General features: G+C 40.7%; 1 protein-coding gene across 1 annotated transcript in view; it reads right to left on the bottom strand.

The window, feature by feature from the left end:
* The window catches only part of LOC107124798 (ras-related protein Rab-4A), a 42,458-nt gene that overhangs the window by 11,611 nt on the left and 16,695 nt on the right, over positions 1 to 14,152 (bottom strand). Inside the window, exons 3-7 of the mRNA XM_015428307.1 lie at positions 5,360 to 5,501; positions 4,296 to 4,410; positions 3,868 to 3,930; positions 1,140 to 1,294; positions 415 to 510 (exon numbers count right to left, since the gene is read on the bottom strand). Coding sequence (XP_015283793.1) covers positions 415 to 510; positions 1,140 to 1,294; positions 3,868 to 3,930; positions 4,296 to 4,410; positions 5,360 to 5,501 — 571 coding nt within the window. The remainder of the gene's footprint in view (positions 1 to 414; positions 511 to 1,139; positions 1,295 to 3,867; positions 3,931 to 4,295; positions 4,411 to 5,359; positions 5,502 to 14,152) is intronic.

Here is a 14,152-nt window from a genome sequence, read left to right as displayed (position 1 = left end):
CCCCTTCTCTGAGCCCAGCTTGAACATCTGTCATGTCTTGTTTCATATGCAGGAACAGTCTTTTGAGCATCACTTCACTCACCTGAGAAATTAATGTGATGGTCTGATAGTTGCTGCAATCTCTGATGTCTGTTTTTTTTCCAGAACATAGATTGAATGCTTCCAGTCTGCGGGCCATTGTTTTGTCTTCTATATTTGTTGGCATATTCTTGTTATGATTTTGATGAACTCAGTTTCTGTGGCCCAGAACAGCTCTCTTGATATCCCACTATTCCAGGTGATTTGATTCTCCCAATTGCTTTCACGTCACTTTCACAGGTTCAGAGCTACCTTGATAGCACTGTGTTATTCCATAAAACCTGAGGTCTAACATTACAGCTGACAGTATTCAAAATTCAGTTTATGATTACTTACCTGACTCAATTTTATTAAGTATTTTTCTGGCACACTGTACAAAGGCCTCTTCAACGTTCTCTCCTGTCAATGCACTTGTTTCCAAGAACATCATCTCTGCAAACAGATACAAAAATGAAACAAACCTGTCAATCTACAATGGTCAAAAGGCATGTGATGCATCTTTTCCAAAAAATGTCGACTCTGAAGCTAAACACTGTTGGCCTCATAAGCTGCCGTAGTGGGAAAGCAACTGTCAACCACATAATAAACCACTCTGAGATTTAGCTGTGGTAGATGGAAGTATGCTGCTATATTACATAACTATTTATTAACCTGCAGAATCTTTTTCACTGCATAACGTCAGCTACAGTGGGAACTGTGCTGAGCATATGTAGTTTTTCAGAACGTCATCAACACTAGGTAGCCTAGAAACTCATATACTCATGCAGCTAGATTTGAACTGTATTTTAACGTGACCTAAGATGACTATCAGGGAGGGAAGGAACCAAGATATACTCCAATCTTGTCAGATCTTGGAAGCTAACCAGCATCGATACTTGGAAGGGAGAACACCAAGGAAGACTCTGCAGAGGAAGCCAATGGCAAACAACCTCTACTTCTCACTTGTCTTGAAAGCCCCTTGCTGGGGTCCCCATAAGTTGGCTGCAACTTGAAGGCACTTGACACACAAACAAAATGACTATTGGGAAGACTAAAAATGAGAAGCCATGAAAAATCCTTACCGTTTTCTTGGGCAAATCTAGATGCTTCTAAGAAAGTAACTTCCCGATCTCCATCAAGATCCTTTTTGTTCCCACACAGTATTATTACAATATTCTGACTTGCTAACATTCTTGCGTCTGTCAACCAGTTAGTAAGCGCATTGTAGGTTTCTCGGCTGAATCACAAAGGACAAATTATTAGCTATGAGAACAACTACATTCTCTTGACCCACAATTATCTCCTTTAAATACTTATTAGTTGACAGCTGCTCTTATTTTTAGAGGAAAAGACTGTTTACATTGTTGGAAGATTAATGCAAAAACTATATGAAAATATTTCCTGTACTTTCTTCTCTTGCTTATGACAAGAACCTGTACATGACAGGACAGTGAGACCTTAAGCTATGTAATATCTGCAGTCACACTCAAAGACAAGTTGCACAGCTTGGCAAACAAATACCAAGAAGCATCTATGACAGACTCCTACTCCTTCTCTCTATGTGAGGCAGATTTTCCCGCCAAAAGGCTGTTCCCCACTCTGACAGAGCAGCCTCTTAGTAGTGTATTTGAGTGATAGAATTATAACTTTCTGCTTGTCCCACCCTGTGATAGAGAAGATTTTTGGCTTTTGCCCAGGCCAGAGATTTATTATAACTCAGCAGGAGCCCTCTTACAAAATCCCTTTGGAAATGGCACTTGACATAATGTAAAGTTCAAACAGAAAGGTTGATTTTATTGAACAGGCACAGCTGAGTTAGGAATAGGGCAGGGGATGAGAAGCTAAGGTAAATTTGATTGTTTATACAAATTATAATCTTTTGAACAGGCAACAGAGTATAGTTGAAGCTTATATTCTTAGAGACTCAGTTCTTCACTGTGAGAGGTTTGTTTGTCTTGGAGATTTCTTTCAGCAACAATGTGTCTTAATAAAGTTTCATAAAAGTATCTTAGTTTCCTGGAAGTTAGTACTTTCTTCCTGTATTTAAATACTTCCCCTGTGGGAGTCTAAGACCATTTCCCTTTCCACTCACACCAGGGGTCCCTTCTGAGTTGAACCCTCTGAATAAATGGGTAAGAAATATCCTCCTCTTTCTAGGAACAATACTCTTTTTCTGTTTGGCTAGACTGGCAGTTTTCAACCTCCTGGCCAGTCTCTTCTTTCAAACCTAGACCCCAGTTCTGGAGACTGTGAATAAACAAAATTCAGCTAGGGATGATGCTTAGATTTTAAGTTCTATTTTCTGAGCTCTTCCTCAAATGTGTTGGTACAAAGTAAGGGAAAGGAGTTGTGTCCCTTCGCTTCTCAAGTGACTTGTCTGTTTCCCTCAGACTGACACACATACTCCTCCTGAACGGCAACTGCCAAGCCAAAGTCCAAACGATGACTGACTCCCTCTGACAAGAGTGACAAGGCTTTATAAAACTCTCCTCAGCTGGTGCTGGCCAATCAGAGAGAAGGGGGTGCACACAGGCAGCAGCCTGTCAATCAAACTGTGCTTTACAGTGAGGCATTAACCCCTAATCTCCCAGGTCTCTGAATTTTGATGCACTAAGCCTCCCACTTTTAGAGGTCAGTTTGTCACAGCATCACTCCCATTTTTTGAACTGGGATAGCACATTTCAGGAGCTAGAGCTGAAACCAAAGATAACTAAGCAAGGAATTATGCAACTGGCAATGTTGCTCCCATGAGTAACTGAAGCTTACTAAAGGCTCAAGTACTACTGGAAGGGGATGCACATCCTAGGTGCCATCAACATGTAAGGGATTAACTGTGAATTGATGCAGTCGAGACTTTGTCGAGAAGCACATATTCTAACAATGCATTTGCTTTCTGCTGCCACTGGGACGTGTGTGCTGGCCAACTCCCACAGCCTAGAGATTTTCTGAGAAGTAATCATCACTATCTGAGGAAACTGGCAAGGAAATAATGAACAGATGAAACATGGTCTCCAGAAATAGTGGGTTGGATCCCATGGTCGCGCAAGCAGATCTTCCCACAGTAGACCCCTACAACCCCCTGCCTAGGGATTGCAGGTCCCCTGTGCAAAAAAATGCCAACATGCACAGGAGGCTGCAGTAAGAGGGGGGAAATTTTAAAAAATCACTTCTACATCAGTCTTTTCCCATCAGACCTGGCAGAGGAACTTATCAGCATAAATACTTTGCTTACACAAGAAGTAGGTAGGAGTGATTTTGCTCAAGTCTCCTCTGCAGACGGTCCCCTTGCCTGGTGGTTTTTTGGTCATGAGGGAGGGGGAGTCCTGCAATCTCCTAAAAAACTTTTTGGGGAATCAGAGGGCTGCTACAGGAAGGAAATAGGGTAAGATCCAGTGCTGCACACACTTTTCATTTGTACAGACACAGGATTAAACTCTTGCATTCATAAATAGCCAAGTAAGTGGCTGTTCTCATAGTCCTTGATATTCCAATATTCCTCACAAGATGCAGAAATGCCAAGGTCCAGCACATACTTTATATGTATGGGGTGGTGGTCTATAGGGCAGATATCTTTCCCCTGAAAAGGGACACACTGGCACTTCTAAACTCTCAAAAGAAATGGCTTTTAAAAAACATTTGAGTTTTATGGTTATTTTGGAGGGGTGTGGGTACAATAAAGCCTGAATAATTCCCCTGACAGCTTTTTAATGCACATAATGCATCCTAGTTGTAAAACAATCCCTTACTATATATTGATCAAATGCCACAATTTTATTTGTACTTAAGACTATAACAGTATTATCTTTTTACCTGGTGATGTCATACACGAGCAAGGCACCTGCAGCACCTCGGTAATAACTTCGTGTTACAGACCTGTAAAAGAAAATTTGCATCACTGTATTTTCTCATTCTATTAAGATTGGCAGTAAATGGGCTACACTTAAAATAACACAGAAGTGAGTGCCTACTTAACAAGACAGTATGGGCACTATCCAGTCAAAACTAAGCAATCCAAGTCCCATCAGTTTCAACAGGATAATTTTTAACTGTGTTCACATTAAATCGACACAACTTTAAAATGTTTTTTTTTATGGGCCCATGTCTAGTTCTTCCAACATAGTTACAGCACCAGAGGCTATCATGAACTAATGAAATGATTAAAATTATCTAAGCAACTGGTTACAGCATTCCTATGATATGCTAATCAACTTTCTGAACCAAATTATATGAAAATATACCTGAATCGTTCTTGTCCAGCTGTATCCCATATCTGTAATTTTACGTATTTACCGCCAACATTTATTATCTTTGAACCAAACTCCACTCCTATTGTGTGATTTGAGTCATCCTTGACTAGAACAGGAAAAAATTCAGTTAACTTTTAAGTACAATTAAGGAGCAAAACAACATTATGATATGAGGCTGCAGACTGGCCTTTTCAATTTTACCTGTCCATATCTTGTTGACACCACTGCAACAGAAGCATATACATTACATGACTGAAGAAGCTTTATCACAGTTACGCAAAGTACACTATTACCTAAATGACATTTGATTTGTCTGTTCTTTATGAATATTCTTTTCTGAATGCTTTTTTTTTAATACACTGAACAAGGTATGTCAAAATGAAACCCATGAAACAGCAACACATTACACTGTGTATTTACACTTTATATGCTAATACTATGATGGGTTGCCCTGGTTAGTATTTGGATGGGAAACCACCAAGGAAGTACAGGGTTGTGATGTAGAGGCAGGCAATGGCAAACAACTCTGAACATCTCTTGCCTTGAAAACCCTACAAGGTCACCATAAGTTGGCTGCAACTTGACGGAATTTTCCACCAATGTGATGGGCTAATATGTAATAAATATATCAGCCAAGGAAATTCTTTCCTGTTCAAAGGCCATTTATTTGTTTTCTCTTGTGACAAATACCCTCTAGCCCAAGTTTGTAAACTATTATCCAGCACCTTTGTCACCTGAATGGAACACCATCAGTCACTTCATTTGTGTGCCATTATGATAATTAACTTTTGCCATCCTTCCTATAGCAATCACAGGATCATAGCATATCATGACTCTATAGCACAATTACTGATAGCATCTTTACAGACATTTACAGAAAACTATTTGTGGTGAACTATACTTCAACTGTCCCTAATTACTAACAGCAGCTCTCTTGAAAAAGGAACAGGTTATCTAAGAAAAATACTGCTAGGCAGTTTTTGGAAAAGGACAATATAGACCAGGACCTTTAACTCCTGAAGGAGAAAAAGTGGCAGTCCCTACATTATACTCACACTTCTTCTCAATAAATTGATGAAGCAAACAGGATTTGCCAGTTCCAGCATTACCAATAACCAAAAACTTGAACAGGAAATCTGAAAATGGTAAGACAACCCAAATGAGTATCAGACATTTAAAAATATTACTCCTATTTATCTTTGCCACAAGGATACAGGGAACAGACAAATTGTGTGACTGATATTTAATGGCTCACTCTAGAAAACTGCAACAGAACAAATGATGTAAATATGGCTATCTGCATTCCATGATGGATGCCAAAAGAATCTGATCTCCAACTCAAAATACAACATTAAGGGTCTTAGGTAACATTTTTTCCTTCTCATAAGGAGCTTAGGAGTGCTCCTGGATGCCTCCTTGACAAAGGAGGCCCAGGTAGCAGTCACTGTCAAGTCAGCCTTTTATCATCTTCGGCTGATTAGACAGTTGGTTCCCTTCCTTGAACGCAACGAAATGGCAACAGTGATCCATGAGATGATCACCTCGAGGTTGGACTACTGTAATGCTCTCTACATGGGGCTGCCCTTATCGCAAATTGGGAAGCTACAGCTGGTGCAAAATGCTGCAGCCAGACTGCTGATAGGCCTCCCAATGCGGGAGCACATTAAGCCTGTACTGAAGGCATTGCACTGGCTACTGATAGCATACTGAGTTAGCTTTAAGGTGCTGGTTCTTACCTTTAAAGCCCTTTATGGCCAGGAACCTACATACCTGAGGGAACACCTTTCCCCACATGTTCCCCAGAGAGCACTGTGATCAGGGTCTCAACATCGACTCTCCCTTCCCAGGCCAAAGGATGCCAGGCTAGCTACAACAAGGGCCAGGGCTTTCTTGGTTGTGGCTCCGCTCTGGTGAACGAGCTCCCAGAGATCAGGGCCCTGCAGAACCTTATGCAGTTCCGCAGGGCCTGCAAGATGGAGCTGTTCTGCCAGGCATTCAATTAGGAGCCACCCTGGGGGAGAATGCCCTGCCCCTTGAAATCTTAAAGCAGCCTGAGCCACCCATACAACGTTAGATCGGGATCGACCATTAGGATGACATGGAAGTTGAGTGCCATCTTAGACGTAATGTTAAATTGATATCTGTTATTGGAAATTGGATTATTATTGTTAGCACCTTTTAATATTGTTATTGTTATGATTTTAAGATTGTTATTTTATGCATTGTAGTTTTTATGCTGTTGTAAGCCGCCCTGAGCTGGCCATGGCTGGGAGGGCGGGGTATAAATATAACAGATAAATAAATAAAATAAATAAATTTCTGATGAAAAACTAGAACTGATAAACTATTAGAATGGTTAATTCTACATCAAACTGGAGTTTTTAATTAAAATTTACTAACAGTTTTGAACTGTATGGAGCTTTCCATAAGGAACAAGTTTTTGATGGGGGGGGGGAGAACAGTGCTACCTTCTCCAAACAGGATTGGCATGACTTCTTTTGGTTTGCTATTTATTGGTTGATATTTTAATTGTACATCAACTAGTATTTTATCGATACCATGCTTTTATTTTATTGATTTAGTTTTTCATTATATGCCTTGGAAGTCAATGATCCAATGATTAGATAAATAAATCCATAAAGACATATGGTATGGAAATCAGAAGGGCTTAACTTTGGCTGGATTATGGCCCAAGAGACACTATTAAATAGATCAGTTAACTTGCAAAGTTTACACTTGGAAATAACATTTTCATTACTGGAGCTTAAGAAGTGGGTTACTGCTGTTAATTGTTTGCAAACACGTAGTCAGAATTCACAGGTCTCCAAACACCCTTCAAATAGGCAGTGCAGGACTGGGAATAAGTCTGAGGACCTCAAGAATCTGATAACCTGAGTTTCCACAGAATTTCTACAGTTTGAGTGAAACTGTGAGACTTGTCAGGCCTCATGTTATTTATCCTTAACTGTCATGAACAGTTTAAGACAGCTGATTATGTTATACCAGGGTCCCCAGTCCATGGGAGCCATGGTGGCTGCTGACACCTTTACTGGTGTCCACCAGGCATTTTTAGAAAGTGGGGCAGGGCCAGGTAGGGCATTTGCCCAGCAAAGTTTCTGATTAGCCCCTAGAGATTTGATTGACTGCACAGATTTTAAAGGCAAACATTGCTTTGGCAGCAGCTGCGACCACAATACAAACATCTTCCCTCTGCGACTGAAGGTAAACTGTGGCAAGCAGCTATTTTGGGGCCAGCTCTGCCTCCTGCAGCAGTCTTGTGGCTGTACCCACCATGCTGTGTCAGAATTTACAACATTCACCATGTGAACTAAGGTTGGAACAGGGGCAAGATAAGTGATTAGTCCAAGTAAAGCAATCTCTAATGAGAACTGGCAAAAGCTATCCAATTCAGAAGGAACACAACAGCAATTTTGACTATACTAAATGAGACACACAAGAGCTCACTCTGCCTATTTTCCATGACAAGTTATATAACTCAAACTCTTACACCTCTGGTTGATCCAGTAATATATCTCACTGATTCTATGTGCCGTTTCTGTAGAAGCAACATGTGCAAAAATTTTGGGACCTAGAAAACAAACCGATTTTGCAAATCTTGCTATTTTTACTTATCTATTAAAAGGGTTTTTTTTGCCCTGCTCTTCCCTCCATATTTTGAGGCAGCGTTTTAGCTCCATTGCCTTTCTAATTAAAGGGGGGGGGATCGCTCTTCCAAATGGTCTTGCCCAGTTTTTACCATAACCTTTCATCCTACTGTGGAATACAGAATACTTGGAAGTTGTAGTGGAACTTCTGATGTATAGATTTAAACCCAAAACAACCATTGTGCTTACTAGGGCTGGAGGAAGATCTCTTTCAGTCTTGGTTTCAGACATTTCAAATCCCATCAGCATATGTTTCAAGTTACATTTTTTTGTTCCAGTGTGTCTTTTTTGTTCCACTGGACTTCATTTACCATGTTGTTGCCTACTCACACAGTTTTGATAGGTCCTCCTGTAGTTCTTCACAATCCACTTTGGTTTTCACCATTCTGAATACTTTGGTATAATATGCAAATGTGACCACTGCACTGTTCACTCCACCCCCCATTCCAAATCATTTATGAATACAATAGCACTGGTCTCAACACCAATCCTTGTGGGACTCTGCTGCTCATGACCCTCCACTGTGAAAACTGCCGGTGTATTCCTACTCTCTAAGCCAAGAGAGTGTGTGCGCACATAAATCTGAAAACACATCAGTAGTAATGTCGTTACCTGCTAAGTGATTGACAGTGGAGGTATGTTCAAGTCCCCCCAAACATATTGCTGTGGTATAGTGGTTAGGAGTGTAGGACTAGGCTCTGGGAGGCCCAGGTCCAAATCCCCACTCTGCTATGGAAGCTTGCTGGGCATCCTTGGGCTAGTTCACTCTTTCAGCCTAACCTACCTCACAGGGTTGTTGTGAGGATAAAATGGAGGACAGGAGAATGATGTAAGCCATTTTGGGTCCACACAAGGGAGAAGGCAGGGTGTAAACAAAGTAAATGAGTAAGTAAATTACTCTCCCCTTAAAACTCTGCAAAGCCTTTCTCTGAACATGAAAGTACATACAAGAATTGTACCCAACCCCTATAATATATTTAAAAAGCATCATAATGTTACACAGCCTCATTGATCACATAGATCCTAAGTTAGTCTAAAACCAGGTCTTAAGCAAATCATAGTGGGAAAAATAATCCTAAATTTTACTTCTTGCCCAGTGCCCAATATATTTCTTCAGTTGTTTTAAATGCCTCAGCTTTGCTCTCAGTTTCTGCCTGGGGAGGGGGAGCCCTGGAATACACAAAGCTTGAAGGCACTTCATTACAGGACTTATTTTCTCTTTCTTTCATCCTGACAAAGAAGCTTTGAGCTCCAAGATTCTGTTGAGCTGTCTGGCTTCTCACCCTAGAGAAGCTTGTAACTAGGAAAGGCTGAAGACAAAAGTATGCAGCCAAGAGAAAACTCACAAATCATCACTGCTATCAGAGCCAATCTTGAAACTTTGAGGTAAGAGTCTTGTAACATAGATATGCAATAAAATTACTGTCAAAGCTCTCATTCCATGTTACTCTAAGATTGAAATAATGTCAAAATTAAGCTTAGCAATTGATTTAAAACCACCTGCCAGGAACTAGCTAGGAAGAGAAAACAAACAGTACTTCTATATCCCTGGCTGTATTATTTCCTAATGTATTCATTAAGATAATACTACCAATGTATTCAACATCTAGAATAGTTCAAAGAGGAATAGAGAAAAATAACACAATTTACAAGGCATTCCTTTGCTGTTACTCCAGTTCAAGTCCACTGATTAATGGATTTACACTGGAATATTTCTAAAATAGGATTACATAATCTAAAATGTACAACAAAATCTTGAAGACAATTAAGGTAGAATGCGATCTTTAGGTAGACAGAAAAGGACAGAGGAAAAGAGGGTAATCAGTACATTCCAAATCATGTATCAAGTGGACAAAGTTTCTCTAACAGTCTTCTGTCCTATACTATTTTCACATTACCCTAAGTTTCTTCAGTCAATGCTTCAAACCTCCATTTAATGTATGAGGCTAGTGATTGTTATGGAAGTCTGCCAACAGATAATGGCTCACACATAACAGGGATTTTTTTTGTTTCATATTTTTTAAAAGCGCATTTGACACCCCAATATATTCAGCCAAACAAGAACATCTTAACTCTTAGCAGATGCAAGGAAGTAACAATCTCTGAATGAACTAACATGAACTTGGGCCAGTCTCATTACCTTCATCTACCTCAAAGGACCATTGAGAGGATAAGACAAAAATGTGCAATCAGTAAAATCTGCCTCCATTCCTAAGAACTGGAAGGCAGCTAATGCAACCCCCCTCTTTTAAAAAGGTTCCAGGGGAGATCTGGGATATTACAGGCCAGTCAGTCTAACACTGATACTAGGTAAGTTAGTGGAATCTGTTATTAAAGACAGAATTAGTAGGCACATGGATGAACAAAAGCTACTGAGGAAGAATCAGCATGGATTCTGTAAGGGAAGATCTTCTCTCATTAACCTTTTAGATTTCTTTGAGGGTGTAAACAGAGGTGAACAAGGGTGACCCAGTAGATGTTGTTTACCAAGACTTCCAGAAAGCTTTTGAGAAAGTTTCTCATCAAAGGCTTCTAAGTAAACTCAGCAGTCATTGGATAAGAGGGCAAGTCCTCTTGTGGTTTAAAAACTGGTTAATAGGAAACAGAGAGTGAGTATAAATGGGCAGCTTTCACAGTGGAAGGTGGTAAGCAGTGGGGTACCACATGGCTTAGTTCTAGATCTGGCGCTTTTTAACTTCATTGTTTGGAATTGGGAGTAAGCAGTGAAGGGGCTGTTTCCAGATTACACTAAGCTGTTCAGGGTGACGAGAACCAGGGAGGATTGTGAGGTACTCCAGAGAGATCCGTTGACACTGGACAAGTGGGCGTCAACATGGCAAATGAGGTTCAATGTGGGCAAGTGCAAAGTAATGCACACTGGAACCAAAAATCCTATCTATAAATGTACACCGATGGGATCAAAACTGGTGGAGACTGATCAGGAGAGAGATCTTCAAGTCATGTTAGAAAACTCACTGAAGATGTTGACTCAGGGTGTGACTGCAATAAAAAAGTCAAATGCTACGCTGGGAATTATTAGGAAGGGGATTGAAAACAAATCAGCCAGTATCATAAAGTCCCTGTATAAATCTATGGTGTGGCCTCATTTGGAATATGTTGTTACATGCCAATAAAGTTAACTGGACCGAGAATACGTTGTACAGTTCTGGTGACTGCACCTCAAAAAATATTATAGCATTGGAAAAGGTTCAGAAAAGGACAACTAAAATGTTTAAGAGGATGGAACAACTTCCCAATGAAGAAAGGTTAAAGGGCTCTTTAGTTTGGAGAAATGACAACTGAGAGGTGACATAATAGAGGTTTCTATGCATGGAATAGAGAAGGCAGAGAAAGAAGTGTTTTTCTCCCTTTCTCACAGTACAAGAACTCATGGGCACGCAATGAAATTAATGCACAGTAAGCTTAGAACAGGAGCTGCGGTGGCTCAAGTGGTTAAGACGCTGAACTGCAGGCTGTGGAAGGTCAGTAGTTCAGCAGTTCAAGACCCGAGTTCCTGCATGACGGAGTGAGCTCCCGTCTCTAGTTCCAGCTCCTGCCAACCTAGCAGTTCGAAAGCAAGAAATTGCAAGTAGATAAATAGGTACCACTTCGGTGGGAAGGTAACAGCGTTCCGTGCACCTTGGTGTTCAGTCATGCCGGCCACATGACCACGGAAATGTCTTCGGGCAGCGCTGGCTCTTCGGCTTTGAAATGGAGATGAGCACCGCAACCCTAGAGTCGGACTCGACTGGCTTTCGAGCAAGGGAACCTTTACCTTTAAGCTTAGAACAGATAAAAGGAAGTACTTGTTCACCTAAAGGGTAATTAACATGTGAAATTCACTGCTGCAAGAAGTAATGGTGGCTACAGGCATAGACAGCTTCAAGATGGGATTAGATAAACATATGGAGCAGAGGTCCATGAGTGGCTAATAGCCACAAGGCACAGATGGAACATTATGTCTGGGGCAGTGATGCTCTGTATTCTTAAGTGCTTGGGAGGCAACAGTGGGAAGGCTTCTGAAGTTCTGGCCCACTGATGGACCCCCGATGGCACCTGAGCTTTAGCTCCTATGTGACACAGAGTGTTAGACTGGATGGCCCATTGGCCTGAACCAACATGGCTTCTCTTATGTTCTTAAGAGGAGGAGGGGCCAATAATGTTGCAAGTAGCTTGTGTTCTCATTTGGGAGAAAAGCAGTCTTTAGGATCTAAATAAATCTACACTACTGCCTGGATTTAATACGAGTGGAGCCATACTGCAACACAGGGCAACTAGCTCAGAGAAAGCTTGGAATTATTATAGGCATAAATTACTATAAACCTATTCACGTCTTCCCTGCCTGCATTCACATTTGTTATACGTTCTTGCTGTAAGGATGCATGCTCTCTACATTGAGAGGCAAACTGGTATACTAGTTAGGGTATTACACGATGACTAAGGAGACCTGAGTGCACATCTCCCATGCTCCCACAAAGCTCCCTGGGTGACCAGTTACTCTCTCTGAATCCAACTTCCCTCAGAGGTTTGTTATGGGGGGAAAACTGGGGGGGGGGGAATCACACATGCTACTGAGCTCTGTGGAGGAAGAGTGAGACAGAGACTGAATAAGGATTATGTCTTGCATTTAAGATGTCTCAGAAGCAACTTCATACTTAACCGCACTTGAAACAAAGCTACAGCTGGCATTACCATTATTTAAGCATTTTTCTAGCCGAAGAGGTGAATCCATTTAGAAGTAGGTACCACCAGCATCCCAAAAACTATTATTTTCCTTTCAGAAAATTATTCTTTGTTACTTTCAGCAGACAGACACAGTGGGGGCAGCAAAGGAAACAGTCATGGCCAAGTACTGTGAAATCATCCATTCACAAACAATGTTTGATCCAATTCTAGACATTTGGGGATTTTTAATTTTTTTTAGTGTTTGAAAGTAGAAAAAATAATCTGCAATATGAATAGAGAAGTGACCGAGCAGACTCAATTCTATATTTATCTAAACACAGTTTCTACGAAGTTGGAAATTATTTTTAATAAAGATGAGCTATTGCTCATTTGTTCTTAGGTAGCCTCATTCAAATGGTCTCCATTTTTCTGGACTGTGTACCTTATGCATGCCAAGCAATCATTTTGTATTTACTGCTGATGATGTCATGGTTAGTGCATCACACTATATATGCAAAGCATCACTATTGCAAGTGGTGAATGGTGGGGCAATGCTTGGCACAAAGGAAACACAGATGACTGTGATGAATATAGTAACTCAAAACAGAGATACTGATTGGGGAAAGAGATACTTCAGGTACTGAACATAATCAGCAGAACTCCTTCCCACAAACAAACAAACAAACCCATCCCTTACACTCATTCAGTGCTTTGGTCTAGGTTTGCTATACAGGATCACGACTTCCACTCACATCTGTGTGCCAGGAGATCTCATTTGTTTGAAAGAACTATGTGATCTTTCTACAGATGCCTCATGTTTTCAGGTATGCAATTCTCATCCAAAATGTGGAAATTCTTTCAATTATTTTCACTTTCTTAAGCTAAAACCTATGTCCTTTGGGCTCTACATTCTATCCAAGCTGCAACCCCTTAAGCACAAAATGGAGATAATAATACTGACCTTCACACATGCAACACTACACAGTTTTGAAGATACTGCAGACTTGAAAAAAGTGCAGAAGAGGACAAGCCAAGACGACCCAACTCAAACTTTCCCCCAAACAGCAGCTAAAATATGGGACTTTTTGTTTTCCAGAAAAGAAGACGGGACATGCTAGATGTTTATAAAGTGACTGTCCCTCTCCCATGACACTACAACTTGTGGGCACCAAGTGAAGTTGACGGGCAATTGATTCGGGCCAGACAAAAGGTAGAGCTTCTTTATTCAAGTAATTAAGTAGAACTCACTGCCTGTGGATGCAGTGATGGCAAGTAGTTATGATGACTAAAGGGAGTGTCCATATCCAGAAGCAGTAAAACTCTGAATGTCTTAAGAGGATGGCCACTAGTCTGATCCACTTATACACTAACCTACCTCACAGGGCTGTTTCAAGGAAGACAGGGTATACAAACGGTTGCCAGAGTGTTAAGTATTACTATCAAAAGGATCAACGAATTCATTAGCAGAGACTTATTAGTCACTCCCTTTTAAATAAAACCCAATGGCATGGCCCAAAC

Source organism: Gekko japonicus, unplaced genomic scaffold, assembly GCF_001447785.1.
Source record: "Gekko japonicus isolate JY-2015 unplaced genomic scaffold, Gekko_japonicus_V1.1 scaffold3230, whole genome shotgun sequence".
NCBI lineage: Eukaryota > Metazoa > Chordata > Lepidosauria > Squamata > Gekkonidae > Gekko > Gekko japonicus.
The sequence above is the reverse complement of the archived record's forward strand: the minus strand, read 5'-3'. Positions and strand labels throughout refer to the sequence as shown.